General features: G+C 48.7%; 1 protein-coding gene across 2 annotated transcripts in view; it reads right to left on the reverse strand.

Moving 5' to 3' along the window:
* Positions 1–19,853, reverse strand: part of LOC127588242 (transmembrane protein 132E-like) — a 105,342-nt gene that overhangs the window by 8,765 nt on the left and 76,724 nt on the right. For both annotated transcript variants that reach the window (XM_052046890.1, XM_052046889.1), the window contains exons 3-5: positions 8,353–8,493; positions 4,586–4,778; positions 2,492–2,635 (exon numbers count right to left, since the gene is read on the reverse strand). In XM_052046890.1, coding sequence (XP_051902850.1) covers positions 2,492–2,635; positions 4,586–4,778; positions 8,353–8,493 — 478 coding nt within the window. The remainder of the gene's footprint in view (positions 1–2,491; positions 2,636–4,585; positions 4,779–8,352; positions 8,494–19,853) is intronic.

A 19,853-nucleotide genomic window follows, 5' to 3' on the forward strand; every position in this document is an offset into this window, starting at 1 on the left:
ATTTCAGTCTGAAATTCAGCCCCCACTCCTAGTCACACTTTGCAACATGAAATTTGGTGAGCAACGTGACCCACAAAAAAAAAAAAAAAAAAGCCTCAAGCAGCCACGCCCAAAGATGCATTGCAAGACATTTGTGGCCATTTGTGGTTTGAAGAAGCGAATTTCAGAGTCATCTTAACCATTTCTAAAAATATTTTGGAAAAAAAATAAAATAAAAATGGTAGTCCATCATAAGTCGGCCCATCCAAAAAGTTTCAAAAGGTCATGACCAAAAACACACACAGGAAGTGTGCCATTTTGGTTGTAAGTGAGCAAACAACGTATCGTGCAGATGTTTGTGATTTTGCACATCCGGCACAAGATAAAACGGATGACGCACGACTGCGGAGCATTTTGGTTCGCGCCGCCGCGTCTGAGCGAAGTCCGACAGAGTGAACGGCAATAAAGCATCGCATGGTTTGAAGGACAGATGAAGCTTCTTCCTCCAGCCGTTAATGTAACAGAACGGATGCATGTGAAAAAGGCCCTTGGGTGGCGTCGCCCTTATTAACCCCGCCACTTTTTCATCCCGGCGTTAAATACGACGCAATGTGACGCATCCCCGCCCGAGCAATCTGCCGGCACCGCGGCGGATGCCACAGCGCATTAGTGGCACTGCGGCGGAGTGTGTGTTGGTGGGGGGGGGGGGGGGACGGAACACCCGCTGCAGTCGCTAACAGCTTTCGACTCGCAATTAGCGGGCCAAATTTATCAGCGGAGAATAGCTGCGGGAGCCCTGACGAGTATTCTAAGTGTCAGGGCCGGACGGACGTCGTCTCTTTGGTCGCCGCCGTCCCAAATACACCTCTGGAGGGGGCTGCGGACAGAAGGTGGAGTTCCCTGCAAAATTGCATGAACCTGATGGAGAACTGAGGTTTTCCACATGGAGGAGAGGCGGGGACACATGAGCCGGCAACCTGTCCCAGGCCACGCCCCCTTTGCCGCACCGCACCTCGGAGGAGTGCAAAGCGGCCGGCCTCAACTCCATTTGCAGGAGATTACAATCTCTGATTACCTCCCGACCAAGACGGGAGCCCCAAAGCCGCGCCAGATCCATTTCAATTAATAATTTAGCATTCGACGGGAGGAGGAGGAGGAAGTGGGGGGGGGGGGGGTATTTATGATGATTCTAAAAGACGAGGCCTGCAAGTTAAAAATGGCGCCCTCGCCTTCTTTTTCTCGGCGTGACAGCAAACTAGTAGACGACATAGGTTAAAAAAAAAAAAGCTTGGGCATTTAGTGGTGACATTTTTTTGGGTGTCCAAAATGGCCGCTCAAAACAAACCGTCAATTTCAATCATGGGCCCTTGAGACTTTTTTTGTGCAGCCCGTTGTGATCAACACGTCCGACTAATTTCACGCGGATCGGCGAAAGCGGCTTCGGGGTCGAATTCTTCGATCCGCGGCGCAATGGAATCGGCCCCCAAAATGGCTGCTTCCAAGCAAAATGGCCGACTTCAATTGCACTTTCAATGTGTGCGTTTTAAAGAGATTGCGACCCACCACTTCCAACACAAATCTCCTGGGAGGAGAGTGGCAAGATCTTTCCGCTATCGGGCAACGAGGCTGAAAAGTCAAAGTCTTGACGGTCAGGACGAGTCGCACTCCTCTCCAGCGGCGCGGAACTAAATTGGCAACCTTTACAAAAGAAGCGGAGCGATATGCCCCCCCCCCGCGTAGCGGCAAATCAATCCGGTTCTGCACTTGAAAGACATTTTGAAGATGAGGAGGGGGGGGGGGTGGTGGTCTTTGATATGCATTGATTGGAAAATACAAGAAAACGGCGGCGCCGCAACTCTCGGCATCCTGGGGAAGCACTTTGGTTTAGTCCGTTTGGCTGTTTTTATTTTTCTTCTTCTTCTTTTTTTTTTATTGCGCCTGCAGCCCCGCCACTAAAGTTAACAACGTGAGGGCCGGAGTACACGAGACGGGGCGGCGGGCGAGCGCATCGGGGAGCTTTTTTACTGCTTTGCCCGCATTGATGTATCTGCCCGCGGTTTATGAACTATTGATTTTATTTAAGGGAATCAAATCAGGAGGACGCGCTGAGAAGGGGCCTCGCATGGCGGCTTTTATGCTCATGCGCCGCGCCGCCGCCGCCTAACCGGATCAACTCGGCCCAAATTGACTTCCCCGGCCAGACGGGAGACGCATTTTATGGTCGTGGCTCTCAAACTGGGGTGCGCGGCCCCGCTGGGGTCCAGTGGCTGTTGTTTGGGGGTCCGGAAAAAAAATGATTACTACTGGATGGGGGGACAGGCACGGCAATCAAATGCATTTACTCTTTGTTTAAGTCTTTGCCACCCAGACACAATATCTTTTTTTTCTTCCAGAAAATATAACTTAATTTAAAAAAAATAAATCGCCAACTTCGGGTGAACACAATAGTTGCGTCGATTTGGACGTCTACGGTCGTCAATGGCAGTGAATGAGCGAATTGGCGTCGCCATACCTTGACGATGTCTTCGTTGGCCGACTTGCACTGCACGAAGGCGGAGACGTCGGTGACGGCGCCGTTCATCTCGATGGACACCATCTTGACGGGGATGGCCACGGTGCGACCGGTCAGGACTGCCGTGTTGATGATCTCCGTGTCCTGTGAGGGAGGGGGGGAGACCGGAGTGAGGAACTCCTCCAGGGACCAGCGAGTCGAGTGTATTAAATAAACGGGGAAGCAAAGTAGTAAACAAACGCTTTGTCAACACACTCTTATGCTAATCGGGCTAGCGGCGGTGACCGATCGATGAATAAGGTCACGGCGCACCGCTCTCCCCCGTGCGACCAGTCGATAATCTTCTCTGTTGTCGCTTCCGCAACGTTCCCTGATGAAGGTGCGCGTCTTAGCGTAATTGGCAAGTTTAGGGGAGGGGGGGCTAAAAAATAAGAGGTGACATCTCCGGAAGAACTCATTAGCGGCAAAAGTATGCAAACGAGGTAAACACAGACGGGATGATAAACAGACAGCAATAAAAAGATGACAGCCGCCAGCCCGCTCTTTGCCAGTTGAGTTGTTACGCAACAACAAAATCATAAAAGTGGATTTATGCAGAGAAAGGCCAAGAAGTGACTCAAACGTTGACGAGCACAGCATTTGGGAGCGACCAAAAAAAAAAAAAAAGTGGAATATTTTCACTTTGAAAGTGCGGCAAACTGAGTGAGGGGGAAAAAAATGAGATGAGGAAGCTTCCTGGTCAGCGATCATCGCTGACCAATCGGACGACCGAGCCCGACTCCCACAGAAACACGAGCTACGTGCCAAGCTACCTGCCGGTGTTGTTTTGGCAGCCATTTTAGATTTAGACTTTGTCTTTTGAGCAAAAATTCCTCTTAGATCTCTTGCAATTTGAACGTCTGACAGACCACACGCTAACAATTCCGTCAAGATAAACTCCACCCTAGCGCCCGAGCAAAAGACACCGCTAACGAATGAAGCGTCGTCGTCAACATTCAAAACAAAAGCGGCGCAGCCCCCGCAGCGCGGCAGGAAGAAGAGGGCACACGCGGCAGCGGAGGAAAACAACAACGAGTAAAAGTCACGGCGGCGTGGAGTGTAAAATTTGGCACGCGGCATCGGCGTACAAGACGCATGCTAATTCTCCAAATGTCAAGGGGGCCCGCTGACTGGCGGGTGTGCGGCGAGCGCCGTATGTTTGCAGCAGATGTGCAACTCCAAGTGGAGAATGCGTAATGGGGCTCGCGGCACTTGGAAGCAAGCAATTGGGGGGGGGGGGGGGGGGGGGGGGGGCTAAAACGCAGCAGCGTGACTCGCAAGCATTGTTTGGGTACACGTAAATACTAAATAAAATGAACGACATGCTAATGAAAGGATTCGTGTTTCCCGCTGACTGCTAAATATGCTGATAAAAAGAACGCTAGGAATAATAATTGTGATTCGTTTGACAACAATAACAGGCGAGTGGTGAGAGCCCCCCCCGTTTACAAACCATCCCGAGTTCTGCACAAAATCGAAAATTAACCTCCGTTTACATGCTAATTTCGCTACCCAAACGGTCTCGGCATCAACGGGCAGATGGCGCGACGGGATGTTGTGCTTCTTTTTCACCTCCGTCGGCAACACGCATAACCTAAAATGAAGAGTAGTTTGTCATCCTTATTTCACTTCACAGGTGGCGGGGGGGAACATGACATCGATTTACGAGCGCTTCAGGTTACAGAGGGACTCGCCGAGCCAATTAAGTTTACCCCTTGAGATTGCGCCGGAGTGGCTTATTGGATGGATGGATATGTTGATATATTGGATTATTCTCTGACAACTCTAAAATGCAATTTTGCCGGCTAGATCGTATCTCGCTCCCTTCTCCATCCGTTCAGGTACCGAGTGAGCAACCTAGCTAGCTAGGATCTGGCTACACAACCATCTGTCTGTCTGTAGCGCTAGCTAGCCACATTATTTAGCATCTTACCATCTTATCTTGGTACCTCGCGAGCTAGCTAGTGTCTACCTAGCTGCCCGCCTCGTCTCTTGAGCTAGCTCGCTCGTTGAATAGCCTCTAGCCGTCTTATCGATGACGTGCGTCGAACTGACCATGGCCAGGGGCAGGATGGCCTGGATGTCCCGCTGAACCACGGTGAGCTCGGTGACCACCTTCTCAGACTCGGGCGGGGGGCTCTGACCGTTGTAGTCGATGTTCCAGTTGATGCGGCGAGTCACCGACAGGCTGGTGAAGTTCTCCATCTCAAAGTCGAGCTGCATCACTTCGGCGTTGCCCGCCGCCTCCCTGAAAACAGGCAAAAGTACGATTGGGACGAGATCTGATGTCATAACCATGAAGGGGGTCCTCGGGGCGGAGACTTGGCGTAAACAAAACAACCAAAAAAAACAAGGGCCATGTTTTTTAGCGAGCAGAAATGGAGATTGGCACATTCTAAATGTCACGCCGGCCGGTTTTGTCTGGCGTATCAAACGTCCAGGAATTATTCAGAAGTCCCCCCCCTCTCCCTCCCCGCATGCCCCTCGCGCTGATGAAAACAGTTCTCGTCAATAAACAATCACTGCGCTTTAATCTAGAGGCTGGCGGAGACTGCAAATTCAAGTTGGGGCCTCTCACTTGCAAATAATTGCCAGGGTTCGCCCATTTTCTCCGCAGCGATCGATGGCGCCCCCCCCCACCCCCCCGCCCGCCTTCTCCCCTTCGCCCTTGGACTGTATACAGCACAAGGCGATTTCAAATTGACTTTTGTCAGAAAACAACACCAACAAAAAACCAAAAAAAAACCCTGTCAAATAATGGCCGAGGCGGACGTTTAAGTGGAGTCCGTCACTGCCGAGCGTTCAGCGTGACGCTGCTCTAATGAAAACGTCAAGCATCACACTGAAGACGCATCGGCGAAAATGGCCACGTCAACCGTGCGCTTGTGGATTCCAAACGCCACACAAAACGTTGTGTCTTCCCGGCCCTGCTGTAATTACCCATAATTGACATTTAGGCGCCGTTGATGAGATTGGATTCAGATTTGAGCGGGGGGGAGCAGGGGGGGGGTGGACGTGTCACAGCAGGTGGGTTCCCTTTTTTTTTCCCCCTCCCCCACAAATCATGTTGACAAAGTCTTCCAGATTACAGGGTGACCTTTTTAGCGGAATGTTCGCTCATGGCGTCGCTAATTCATGTCACTATGGTGAAGTGGCATCATCGCGTCGTGACTGAAGAAGCGCGATATGACATCGGTTATGAGCCACTCGTCCCACCTCTGACATCGGTGAGTCACTGTGGCTGCAACAATTTGACCCGGGGGGGGTCTGGGGGGGTGTCTATTGGGATGAAACACCTGGAGGTCCGTAACCCGCATTGATCCACGTTGCAAAAAGTACAAAAGGAAAACACGCACATACAAACCACCGCCACGGAAAAAGCTTTTTGGCACATCTCGCTTCTGACACCAATTTGCATTTCTGAGTTCGAATGCCCTCAAAACTACTTTGAACCCGCCCCCTAAACTTTTCCCGAGATACGTTTTGAAAGGTGCCATTATTTATTTATTTGATGTCAAATCCATCGGGGAAAAAATACGAATAAAAATAACACTGAATAATTCAGCTGTCCCCCCACCCCCCACTTCACCCCCCCCAAAAAAGAAGCGACGACCTTGTTGGCTGTTTTTTCTTTGCTTCCTCCTCATCCCGCCGTTATTAATATGGAACAGCCATTGACCACCATCAATAATGTATCGGCCCACACGCGTCAACTGTGAGGAAGTGCTACGGCGGAAAGAAGAGCGGTTGGGGAGTGGGGGTGGGGTGGGGGGGTCTAAGGGGTCACGAAAGACAAATGAAGCGCGGGTGTGATGTGATGGAAGAGAAGGCGTTGGGCAAAAAATAGAATAATGAAGCGAGAAAGAGCTCAAGCGACGAGCGACCTCGTCGTCATCGGCCGTGAGATGCGCCGGCTTCCTTTTGCGGGTTACGCGGAGGACAAAACGCCCAAAAACATATTCAAGTCGCCTCAGCGATAACGCTCAACGCACGACTGGAATTTAAGAGGGTACACGGAGGTGGGAGTGTCCATCCGCGTATTCCGCCGTAACACCTCAAGCTTTACTCGTAAAGGCTAGCCGGGCGTGAAAGGGAGGGGCGGACCAAAGGACGGCGGAGAACTCAAAAGGATACAATGTTCTTTATAAGACGATATCATTAAAAAAAAAAAAAAAAAAGAAACAGATTTGTTGGTACGCGCTCACTGAATCGTGAAACTATTATTCGCTGTAATGTGCAGGCTTTGCTAGGACAGGAAAAAGCTCACCGACAAAAACACGTAACGACACGTAGCGGTTAGAAGGCTAACCGCTACGTGTCGTTACGTGTTAGAAGGCTAACCGCTACGTGTCGTAGCAGCGCCGCAATATCATCGGCGCCGAGAAAGTCTTTCCCTTTCTTTCCGAATCAATGAATTTGTCAACTTTTGTGGTTCAGCAAGCCATCGCGCCGCTACGAAAAGGGGAAAGGCCGCAAAAAAAGATCAAATACGATCATGATATTTGGCGCCTAGGACTCCGCGGCAACGGAAAATGTCTTCGGAGGCGAGCGCAACCACCGCCTTTGATGTTCTTTTACAACCAATGAATTTGTCCGCGTTTGTTCTTGAGCAAGCGATTGTTTTGCTTTTAAAAGAGAAAATTCAGCAAAAGATCAAAGACAACAACAATGTCGGTTGACTGCAAATGGCAGCAACTCCCCCAAACAGATCTGTAGTGCCTTTGATGTCCTCTCTGTTTTTTGCAAGCCATTCTTTGCTGAAGGACACTCCTAATAATCATCAAGGCCAAATTCAGCAAAAAAAACCCCCCAAAAAACATCAAAGACAACGATGAGATGTAGGCCCGGATGCGTTTTGAGACGTTGCCAGGCCGTCTTGCCTTTGACGTCCTCTCGGCAAGAGTGAATTTTTCACCCAGCGTCGTGCCAAAAATTTGCCAAAACATCAAAGACAACAAGTACATCGAATGACTGTAATTCTCTCGCAGCTGCTGAGAAAGCGGTTTGAGATTTTGCTGGCGCACGTCATCTTGTCCAAGGAAAAGCTGTCCCGTTTAGGTCTGTCCGTTACGCATGTTAAAAACAAAAAACAAAAACAAAACAAAAAACAAGCAATGTAAAGCTTTGGCGCTACACGCAAACATTATAGTCCGTACGGTATTTCGAAATGGATTTGCGCGCAGAAAAGAATTCATTCCCAACGGGAACGTCTGCCATCATGAAAAAGCTTGACGAGAACACGGCGGTATCGTCATCGCCGGGCTGCGCGACAAATAATAACAGCGACGAGTGTCGTTCTCGTCAGCTTGTCTCTGCAAATGTTGGGCGTCAAAAGCAGGTGTCGCCGGCGCCGTGGCGCCTTGTCGTGGAAATAATGCATGAGGCGAGTTCTCTCCCGGAAGCCGCTGACATAATTAGCGCTCCCTGACAAGCGCTCGCGCCGGGAGCCTTCGCCGCGTTGTCACTCGCGCAACTCAACTCCGGAATCGAGAGAGTAACGAAGAAAAACAGCAAAAAAAAAAAACAAAACAAATCACCCGAGCGCCGCGTGCGTTGAAAGGTTACATACAGAGTGATTTAACATACACAATAAACATCAAGACAAATCCGTAATAAAGGCTGTAGAAAGCACCAAGCAGTAAAATCAAGAACAAAAGAGCGTAACAACGCTTTGTAAGGTTGCATTTTTGGGGAAACAATTTCTTATTTTCGTAAAATGAAGACTTTGTTGCCGTGAGGCGACTTTTCGAGTCGTCCATTTGGAGGACGACGTCGTAATATTAACGGAAAAATATTCTTTTCCACACGCGATATGGACTCACCCTTGCTTGAGCGCTTTGTTCTTGTTCACGTCGATGGTGGTGATGGAATGCTTGGCGCCGGACAGAACCTCCCAGTCCACCTTCCACTGGGCGTTCTTGGATGTGGTCTGGATCAGGTTCACTCCTTTTTTAGCTTTCACCCTGCGGGGGGGTAACAGAGGCGGAAAGAAAAGAAAAATTCATCTCTCTATTATTATTATTTTATTCCAGGAAATGATTTATGTGTTGGGCCGGAGGTCGGCGCACGGTCCCTCGCGCAGCCGCCTGGCCCCCGCACCTCGGCCAAAGCGACCGGATCGATAAGTCAGATGAATGAAGACGGCGGCGGGGGGACAAACACGAGCGTAAAAGCCCGCGACCGCTCTCGGGGTCAGAGTGCGTCGTCGTCGCCGTTGGCGCCGCCTTTGTGCGTTAGCAAGCGTAGCGGGAGATAACCGCAGATCAACATTTCAATCTCGCAGCGACTTAAACTCTATCGTAATCCTCATTTGTGTGCCGTTGGCCGCAGGCGTTCGTCACAGGTTGCGGCGATTAGAACATTGTTTCTTGTTGTTGCAGCGCTCATTAGAGACGCCGCACGCCAAATTAGGTGAAATGCGGAAGGCTTCGCAAATCGCGTCGCGTTTGATGTCGTCTTAGAAAAACAACAAAAAAAGCGAAGTGAGGGAAGTGAGGCCAAACAAGGCGACCCACTTGCTGCTCCATTCGTCACGGCTAGCAAACGCTAATTAGCCTCCATGGCGGCGACACCTTTCCCCTTCGGCGACGACCTAGCAACCCCGTTGGCTCGCCACCAATTTTCTTCACCCTGTCACGAGCGCAGCTTATTCACCACCTCATATATTTTGGATTTATTATTTTTAATTTTTTTAAAATTCATTTTTAACGAATGAAACGATGGGACCTGCTCTTTTCACCAACAGTCAACCGGCGCGGCCGCTCCGCAGCATTGTGCAATCACGTCCGGCTAGCGGGTCGTTCTAGCAAATTCCAAAGGATTCTCACTCGGTCATTCCCCCCCCCCGCCACCCCCCCAAGGCCGTCGTCTCCGGTTAACTCCGGCATGCGGTCGAAGGCAATCGCGGTGTCGTGCACTTGCCGCCAAAGGAGTGCGGTACTTAAAATTCCAAGCACTTTATCCACACGCTGAGCACAGCCATTAAATGGGGGGGGTGGGGGCTGGGGGGTGGGGGGGCTTCTCCAAGAAGTCAAGCACCTTCGGGACGCCCGCCGATCGTTCTCCCGGCCGCAATAATCACTCACACAAGTTCTACCTCAAGACGCGGGAAATAAAAGTTTCCTTCCAAGACCCCCGTTGGGGGGGGCGTCGGAGTTGAGGCGATCATGAGTGCAGACAATTCCCCGCAGGTAAAAAGTGCACTTTTTAGGGGGAGGTGGGGGGGGGGGGGGGGATACTTTCACCAAGTGTGTAATTTACTCCATGACACTTGTCAAACGGAGGCGGATGAATTCCATCACAGAGGGGAAAGGCCCAGGAGTTCTGGAACTATGATTTTGTTCTTATGGTTGTTGTTTTTTGTTGGGGACGGGGGCGGGGGTACGTTTTAAGGTAAAAAAAAACAACAGGAACAATCTTCCACAATGAAGGCTGAATTTTTCAAAGAGCAACGGCACATTTTTTTTCAGAATAGTATTGGATTTTTCTTTTGTCACATACAAAAAAAACCAACAAAAAAAACTCGTATTGTATTGTATTATTCGAAGAATGACAATCATTCCATGCCAAGATAGACGCAAAATGTGTCGAAATACCGATTTGAAATAAAACCCGTATTGGAGTTTTTGTCGTTTGATAGAAATCATGTTCTTCTTTTTGAGAAGCACAAAAAGAGTATGACACTTTTTTTAAAAAATGATCAAAAAAACAAAAAGCTTAAAAAACTTGAGAAAGAGTGAAATTCACTTCAACAACAATAATAATCATATTCGGCTGATCTGAAAGATGAGATATGATTATTAAAAAAAAAACTGCTACTTGATTTTGAAAAAGAACACATCAGATAAAGTTGGATTCTTTTGATGGGGGGGGGGGGGGCGGGATGTACGGTTCGACACAGTCGGCATCCCGCCTGTTACGGTTCTGATCCCACCCCCGACGGTGACAAATTATTATGAGCACACCGCAGCTATTTTCTCTTTCTTTTGTTTTTGTGTTTTTTGTTCATTTGCTTTTCTTTTTTTTTTTTTGTTTACGCAAAAGAAGCTTTCTCCCAGCAGGGAAGATGTTCCTGCTGTGCGGAGGTGACGGCAAACGAAATGTCGCCAATTCATCTTGGAGGCCGCCGGTGGAAATTGCGGTTAACAATAGTCGCCGCCCCTTCGGGACTACGGGGCGGGGGGGGGGGGAGTAATTACGCCGCAGTCGTTAGCAAAGGTCGTAGTCGATGAGCCGGGATGCTTTTTCATGAGTGTGATGAGGAGGAGGATGAAGGGGATGATGATGATGATGATGATGAAGAGTACACCTGCCTGCCCCTAGAATTTTTTTAGACGACGGTCAGATTTCATAAGAACAAAAGAACAATTTTCCCAAGAGAATCATTTATTTTAATTCTAAAAAATTACAGCAATAAAGTCATATTTGGGAGAAAAAAGTAAAATCAAACCTGCCTGAAAGAAAAAAAATTGAAAGTGCCGCTTGCTTTCTTTGGGCAGGCGTCGACTCTCGGCAGCATTTTGACTGTGGTTGACGTGAGCGCGGCGGTCGTAATGATCCACCGCGGAGTAAAGCAATCAGCGTTTATTTGTCAAAACACATAAAAGCGCTCGGTCCCGAGCGGCCCGTTTCAAAAGTAAAACAAATGACATGTCGCCGCGCGCGGAGAAGCTCGCAGACAAATAAGAACGTGCACTTAGTTTGAATTATAAATATCCCGCCGCGATGAAATTTGTCGTGCTGGCAGTGGCGCAAAGTGTCCCGCCAAGGGAACTAATGGAGCTTCTTCTGCGGGCGGGCGGGATGCGGAGACGAGGGGGTGGGTGGGTGGGGGGGTGAAGCAACTTTAGTGTCCAGTTTTAGCCCTTGTTTTGCCAAGTGCTTCTTGGCCATTTAAGTGCTGACATCTTGCTTGTTTGTTTACTTTCGTGTCGACGTCCATCAGGGACGGCCCGCACTTGCAAAAGTTTGGCATACGGTGGCCTGGTCGCACAGCGCAGGCCACTTTTTCGCTCTAAAAATAAAACACTCTCTTAAGATTGAGATTTGTACATCTAAAAATGTATTTGTGTGCGTGCGCGCATGTATATATACAGTATATATGCGCATGCACACACACGTGTTTGATATCACTTTTTTTAAGACCGATACGAGTACTAGCATTCACTCGAGTACTCATCGATACCAAGTACAGAATACCTGTAGTAGTTTTGACAACATTACAAGACCTTTCTTTCTAACGCAGACAATGAGTGGCCAAACTGCGGCAGCATAGCGCCACCTGCCGCCCACAAAGACTTACTGATGTCACATTTATTGATGTCTTTATTTTTTTTTGCATCAAGTATCGATGGCCGGGATCGGCATATCTTAAAATAAGGCTGCTCTCGGCCCGATAGCGATAGCGGCAAACGCTTCTCGCTCATCGCTACATTTAAGTATTTCTTGTCAAGAAAAAGGTTTTCAATCCGACAAGAATAAAGTATTTTCCAAGAATTGTTGTTCTCTTCCCCGAAAGTGTCAGTCGCCTTGTTTATTCGTCCGATGCTGAGCAAGTGAAACAGTCCGCGAAGGCAGTTTGTGTGCGTCAGCCTGGCGAGTGTAAATGAAACAAACGAGACTTAAGCCATGTGTTAGGGATTTGGCTATAGTTAGCCTAGCATTTAGCTCAAACTCGCACGGAAAGCCGGCGAATCTCGCCGGCAATTAAATAAGCCGCTCGGCCGGATTAGCGCACCTTCAGCGCAGTCATCCCGTTGCATCATGGAGATTTTAATTGTTTCCTACGATTAGCAACACCCCCCCCTTGGACCGAGTCGTGCGTTCCGTGCGGAAGGCTGGCTCACAGAAGGCAATTACGGTTCAGAGCGGTAAGACTCTCCGGGGCGAGCCACAATCACAGAAGTCGCGGGCGTCCAATTTATTTGATGAGGCCGGTCGGGCTCAGACGTGCAGAAAGGGGGGTGGGGGGTGGGGGGGGGGGGACAAGCCGGCTCACTGCAGCCTTGACGCGGACTTCTGTTGTAATAACACGAATAATCCGTGCAGGGTCCAGCGGACAGCGGTCGGCTTTCAATCCGGCGCACTGACTCACGCTTCACAGCTGCGTTGACGTTACAATTGGGGCGCTCGCCCGAGTGTGACCTGACGGCAATCGTTGCGCCGCCATGGAAGCGGACTACACTTGGAAATACGGATTGTGGAATACACTCAAAGGTGCACCTTGGGAAAGAAAAAATAAAAATAAAAAAATCTCTCAGAATTACAGTCAGATGTTTAATAATTGTGTAATTCAAATCTTTATTGTTGGAAACGGGAGCCAATGTGGGTACTTAGATAGAAAACTCTAATTAAATAAAAATAATAAAAGCTATGACTTTTTCTCAAATATGTTTTAACATTTAAAATATTCAATCCCTTTTGAATCCAAACGTATTTAAATGGCAATTCCAAAAGAACGAGCAATTAACTCGACAGATGGAACCAAGCACAAATCGGCAATGTCCAAAAGTGAGCATGAGCAGATCTATTTGCATCCTGCGTGTAATCCTGCTGACTCACAAACAGCTACGAAAATTTCCTTCGCGGAGCTTGACGGCCGCGAGAGAGATCAAAGAAGCGCATAATGAAATTCAAAAGACGTGGGTGGGGCATTGATTCCTGAGGTACTCCGGACTACTTGACGCGGGCTCTTTTCCCAGAGGACCTTCTCTTTCAGAGTGGAGCGCACCGCCGAAAAGTTTCTCTCTCTGGGGATGCTCGAAACAAGGAGTGCAAGAAAAGTCATGCCGCACACTCGCACGCACATGAAAAGTGAATATGATAAATCACAAAGCAATGGCCCATAGCTCCGCACCATGTAAGGTTAATGATCGCGCGGCCAAGGGCGTCGAACTTGAGCTCACATACTTGAAACTATTTTTTTTTTTCGTTTAGATCTCATTATCTGTTTTTTTTAGACCTCATTTTGTTGTAATGTGTTGTGTGTATGTGACTACTTGCGGACTTCAGCTCTATTTGAAAGGAGTGGCCGGCTAGCGCAAGAAGCTAACGTGGAAGTCGTTTCCAATGCCTTTATTTTTGTCTGAAATCTAATGAACAAAGAGCTGTCTCTCCCCCTCCAAAAAAGTCAAACAAACCACACCATTAACGTGTCAACACATGTTCTTCTGTGACATTCCTGGGATGCAAACAAAGGAAGTGAGAGAAAATAAAGCAGCCGCTGAATAAATGCGGAGAACCTCGACAGGAAAATTCGCCGTCTATATTCCCCGCCCGTGTCCTTTTATGAGCCGCCAACTCCGCTTACCGAAAACAACTCTAGGAGAGAATTGGCTAAGCGTGCAAAGTGGCGCCGTTGTATTTAAATTACTGGGGAATGTTTGCCAAAATATAAATAAATAAATGGACCAGAATAAAAAATTGGGCTTCCTTAGCATCGGTGAAACGATCACTCAAACGGCAATTCCGGGGAAAGGCGAGCATAAGGGAGGATGGCGCTCGATACCACGAACCGTAACAAATGAATCTCTCTCTCGCTCCCAGAGCTCGGCAGCCAGCAGTTACTCTCGAGTCAATTAGGGACATCATCATCATCATCATCATAACAACAAAAAGCAGTAGACAGCCAAGCTTGTGGGCATGTACATTGTGCAAGACGATGAGATGTGATCTCCAAAATGGGCGTTCAAAAAATTATTAATCGGGAATGACAATATCAAATCACCGAGATGCTAATTGCTAATTGTGATATCAGGCACCAAATCCATCCGTTCATTATCCCTTAAAAAAAAAAAGTATTAGGTGTTCCTCAGGCTCTGTTTGAGGTCCCCTTCAATTCTATTGTTCCGTGGGTGATGCACCTTTCTGTACATCCCCCTTTCCAGTCCATCTCAAAAGACAAAAAAATCCACTTTTTAGCGGCTAAAAATGTTCAGTGTACTTCAAAGCTCTCGTCTCGATCCCCTTCATCATCCTGGATAAGTCAGGACCCAATTCCGTTGTTACATGGATGATATTGGGTACCTCTGAGGACATGCTGGATTTGGATTTTTTTTGCCTTCCCTGTTCAGATTTCTTTTGATTTCTACAGATCTTACTCTCTCCCTCGCGTTGGCTCTTGAGGCTCTTCACTCAAGAGGCAGAACAATCAGGAGGCGGCCCACTTGTGCTCCCTGACCACCCATTGCCATAAATTCCACGCCGCAGACCTTGCAATGTTTTGTTTTTTTTGCTTGAGGTACTCTTATTTTAACCTTAAACATTTTACCCCTTTTTTGTTGTTGTTGATGGTATTATCACACCGGCGATTAATAAGACTCCTCCATCTTCTCTGACTTTTGCATTGCGGTGCCCTTTAACAAAACAACCACGACGGATTAATTTCGGGCAAATACATGGAGCACTTTGGGGGGAGATCAATGAAATATCACATTCGCCCGCCTGCATACAGAATGTGCCGGCTACCGTGAAAAGCCTTTGGAAGAAAGAGGAAGGTGTTTACAACACCGCGGACAAACAACTTTGGTCTGAATCCATCCGACGGAAAACAGACGACGTCGACTAAGCTACGTTAGCTTTTAGCAGCTAGCTCATTGGCTTGACTGGGGCTCGATTTGTTCACAACGGGCCAAACTTTCCCGCTCACCAACAGCCCCATCAGAGGACTCTTAGGCAGGCAATGAAACCGATTTCAAGCAATTGCTTTTCTCAGTCCGGAAGAAAAAAATAACGACCGCTAGCCGAGATGGCCACCGCGCCAACAAAAGATGGCGACACGATTTGTTTGTTTATAGGCCGCACCAACTGGCTTGTGCAACATTAATGCTCGCTACGCTCCCCCGTGAAATGTGAGGCCATCTTCATAAAAGACTTGAAAATGGAACAACAGATGCACGGCAAGCTCAAAGCCTGCCAAAAGGTTCTTGATGTACTCGGAGCGTTAGCGGCATCGGGGCAGATGGCACTCGTCTGCTAATGACTATTTTACTGCGTCTACTTGTCGCCTGTCACAGAAATGCTCGTTCGGGAATGAGCGGATTCCCGCGTTGGACTCGAAACAAACGGCTGGAATCACAGAGCCCGACGGTCTGGACTTTTACGAAAAGGTCCTTCGACGCCTCAGAAGCGGAGTGTTTGGCAAAAAATAACGGATAAAATAACACGCCAGGAATTTTTGGGGGAGTCCATCTGTTTTGATTCGACGTAGCACGCGTTGAGGATGCGGACCGCTACGTTAGCACCTAGCCGCTAGCTAAGCGGCTTGAATAGCGCATGGCCAACTCATTAAAATTGAAGATCCGAGAAACACGGCCCGGCGTTTTCTGTGACAAGTGTTTGGCGGGAGGTTCACGGAGCAAAGATGTCGACTGCTACTTTAGCGTACAGCTAACTGAAGCCTACGGAAAGAGGAGACGTGAGAAGACGCTGGGAGCTGTTCATCGCGCAAACATCTCAGAAGCTGGAAAACGGTTGTCCCCTTTCGTGCTGGTGGTTTTCATGCCGATAGAGGAGATGGGAACCCTCCCATTTCTGATAAAACCTCAGAAGATGACGCCATTTTGAGAGACGAGTGACTAATTAGCACGATTGCAAGCGTGAGTCAAATAGCGGCGCTATACTTTACGCAAGCTGCGACCAGACAACACTCAAGGACATGTTTGCTTTGTGTTTACTCGCATCTGGCGACGGCAATCGAGCGCAATGGAGTGTTTCCATTCCACCCCGGGCGGCGAGGGTTAGCCCGTCTATCATGTCGCTTTGCTGGCTAAGTGAATTACTTCAATCGCATTTAGCGGCTGCAGGGTTCCTTTCTCCGGTGGAGGCCGGAGTAGAGATGGAGGAGGTTACGGTGAGAAACGAGCAGACATTTGACGACAGAGACGATCGCGATTCGATAAAAGGCGCCAGGAGCGACATTTCACAAATTGAACACTTGTTGGTAGGATATCTTGATACCTCGGAACATGAATGACTCGACACGTGCGCGCTACCCGGCCGCCGCAACATTTCCCCTCTCACGCGATATTTCCTCCCCCGCCCACCGGGTCTGGGAAGTTTGTCCAAAAACGGGCTCCTTACTCCACTTATGGGACTCATTCAGTGGTCACCTGGCCACTTAAGGAGTTTTCTACGGTCCCCGTAGTGCGACGGCGCTGGCGGCGTTTTCACGCTAGGGAGGGCTTCCCCCTGGAGAAAACGAGTGCGTGCAAAAAAAAATAAAAAATGATGCGGTGATGAGGCATCACTATGGTTTCTCGCGCTAAAAGGTTACGGCTGTTTTTAGCGCGCACACCGCAGACGTTGAATATGCACGTCTCAGACCCGCTGCTTCCATTTTATGAATTCATGAGACCGCTTGATTTGTTGGGCCGTATTTGATTTCATTTATTTATTTCCACGCAGCAACGCATCGCCATCGAGCCTTCCTCCTACACATCCCAAACAATAAACGCTACCCGTACTACTTCATGCGGTTCATCCCAATTTTGCGGATGGCGAAAGGGGGAAAATTTAGTCAAATCGATTCATTGATTTAAAATAAATAAATAAATAAACGAGCCCTCAGCGCTATTAGCGTAGCTCCAAGCGGTGACAAACGCTCACGCCTCTCGCGACGAATTCAATTTGCACTTTGAGCAGGAGACGATAATGACTCTCAACATGCGCACACGTCGCAACTTCCTTCAGCAAATCAGGTGCTAATATTATCAACAAATGCGGACAGACAGGCTTGCGCGTGTTGCTTGGTAACACGAGAATTGTCAAATCCAAATGTGGCCTGCAGGGGATTAAAAAAAAATAAAATAAAAAAATAATTTTCGTTCCATGACCAAACTTTTTTTTTTGCATATTCACCACAGCGTAACATTATTTTGAAAAAAATAGGACTCCTTCAATTTTTCTCTATATTTAAAAAAATATGGCAATTTTTCTAAACTACCTCAATACCCATTTTTAGCATTTCACACTTGAAATTAAAAAACAAAAAAAAAAAACAAACAAATCAAATGTAGCTATAAATAGCCTTTCAACCAAGCAAAACAAATCTGCCGCGGGTAAAAGAAGATTAGGAAATGTAAAATAAACTCCCTCTCCGCCCGAGCAGCTGATTTGCATACGGATCATTTTTTACTCCTCCAAATGATTCGTCTCCATCAAGCCCGTGACACACTTTGATGTGGCAATCTGGATGTCGGCGGATTAAAGGGCGGATGCAAATAGAATTGGGTTGGCACGTTGCGCCTGTTGAATGACGCGTCTGTTTGCTTCCGAGACGGGAACGCCGCGGCGCTGCCTAGCCCGCTTCTTTGCGCGAAGGCCTTTCCGAACGCCATCTCGACCAATCACAAAGGAAATGAGTGACAGAAATCGTCGCAGTGAAATGAAAAAACTCCCCGCGCCGCCTCCATCTTGTCTACCCTTCAATAAATCGACAATAGGAGGGCGGCGGAGTCTCGGGGCGGAGAGGGTTAAAAACAAAAAAACAAGGACTTTGTCAACCTGCGCTGTGAAGCATGCCGAGAGACATTGATTGCGCTCCACTCGCTTGCTCCATGCTAGTAATTCAAGCCCACTTCAAAACGCACGCTCGAAATTCAGCGTCACCCGCGATGAAAGGGATTTTTTTTTTCCCCTGCCGCGCCGTCTCCAAGACGCATCACAATGAGTGCAGGTGCAAAAAAAAAAAAAACAAGTATGAGAAAGTCATGGGTCACTTTCTGCGTACGGCCTTTCGATTGTGATTGCGACCTCAAGACTTTTAATTTTTTTTCCTATTCCGTTACCATGGCGTTTGTTCACGACATGCTTCATCAATCGACCGATGGTGACAGTTTTTGGGTTCACATGTCTAATGACTGCGCACAAAATGGCGGCAAGTTTGGCATAGTTTCTTTGAGACGCGACTATTCAACTCTGTGCAATTCCATTCAATCACTTTACGGGAGACGAACTCTCGTACGATATAAGAATTTGGGCAGAGTAATTCAACGCCGTCAAACTGTCCGAATTCTTCAATCCCCCAAAAAACTTTCTAGCGCTCATCAGAGGTGGACTTCCCTCTCCCCAGCCACTTCTTCCAGCTCTTGGCGGGAAGGCCTTCCCCTGCCAGCCGGGAGAAACGGTCTCTCCGGCGCGTTCCGGGGTGGTGTCCGGGTCCTCTTGCCGGCAGGACGTACCCGGAACACCTCATCGGGGAGGCATCAAGATGCCCCAACCGCCTCACCCGGCTCCTCTCGGCGTGGAGAGAAGCGGCTCGACTTCGATTGTTTATTTCGGAAATGAATACAGACTCACCGCTACCTTTTTTTTTATGGACGAATTGACTGCCGCGAGCGCACCCAAATTTTTGCCTTCGAGACGCGATTTACGGTGCCGTTGCGGAGTGAGCATCGTAAGCTCTTTACAGGCTCTCCTGACCTCGTCCTCGTTTATGAGTGCTGATAAAAATCAGCTGAACGCGGCGGCGCTCGAAATCTTCTGACAAGGCGGCCCGCCGCTGACTTTGACGGTCGTGAGAGCAGATGGAGGGGGGGCGGGGGCGACCGTTCGGATAGTTGCAAAGGGGTAAACGTTTCACCCGGGCGAAGAACAAAGTGAAAAATGCACGACTGAGCTTGAAATGAGGAGCGACGCGGTCAAACTCGCAAGCGATATGCGGCGACTCATCAAATTCAGGGAGCGACTTGGCCTGGAGTGACCTGCGAGAAGACTTAAGCTACTTAGTCGCACCTTTGACACCTTTTCATTAAGTCGCTATAAGAACGACCGAGCTGGAAGGTGAGCCAGTGCACCGATGGGAAGAGTCATTTCTTCAGTGCTAAAAACTGTCAGTGAGCCATTTAAAAAAAAAAACCCAAAACGAAACAAGAGCCCCGTCAAGACTGCTGGCAGATGGCGCTGACAGAATCCGGGAGCGGGGGCGAAAGCTCAAGTCGAGCCACATGGCGCGACGGCGACGGGAGCGCCGCACGCGACCACTAAAATATGGTTTTAATGACGTGACAGATTGCCGACGGCCTGGCGTCACTTTGGATGGAGCATCCCCCCCCCCCCGCGAGCCCTCGTCGTCATTCGACATATGCTAGGGGTGGGGAGAGGGGAGAGGGGGGGGGGGGGGATTTCCCCGGGCGGCAGCCACGTCGGAAACTATTTTAAAACAAACAAAAACAATCCCATTCTAATCCAGAAATATTCGTTTCGACAAGTTTGGAAAATTGCTAGCAGTCGGAACGTTTCGTGAAGGGGCGGGCGAGTACGATCGCAGCTATCGGTATCGGGCGTCTAGCGGCTTTATTTTGGAGTATGAACGACTCCTGGAGAC

The sequence above is a fragment of the Hippocampus zosterae genome, chromosome 16, assembly GCF_025434085.1.
Source record: "Hippocampus zosterae strain Florida chromosome 16, ASM2543408v3, whole genome shotgun sequence".
Classification (NCBI taxonomy): domain Eukaryota; kingdom Metazoa; phylum Chordata; class Actinopteri; order Syngnathiformes; family Syngnathidae; genus Hippocampus; species Hippocampus zosterae.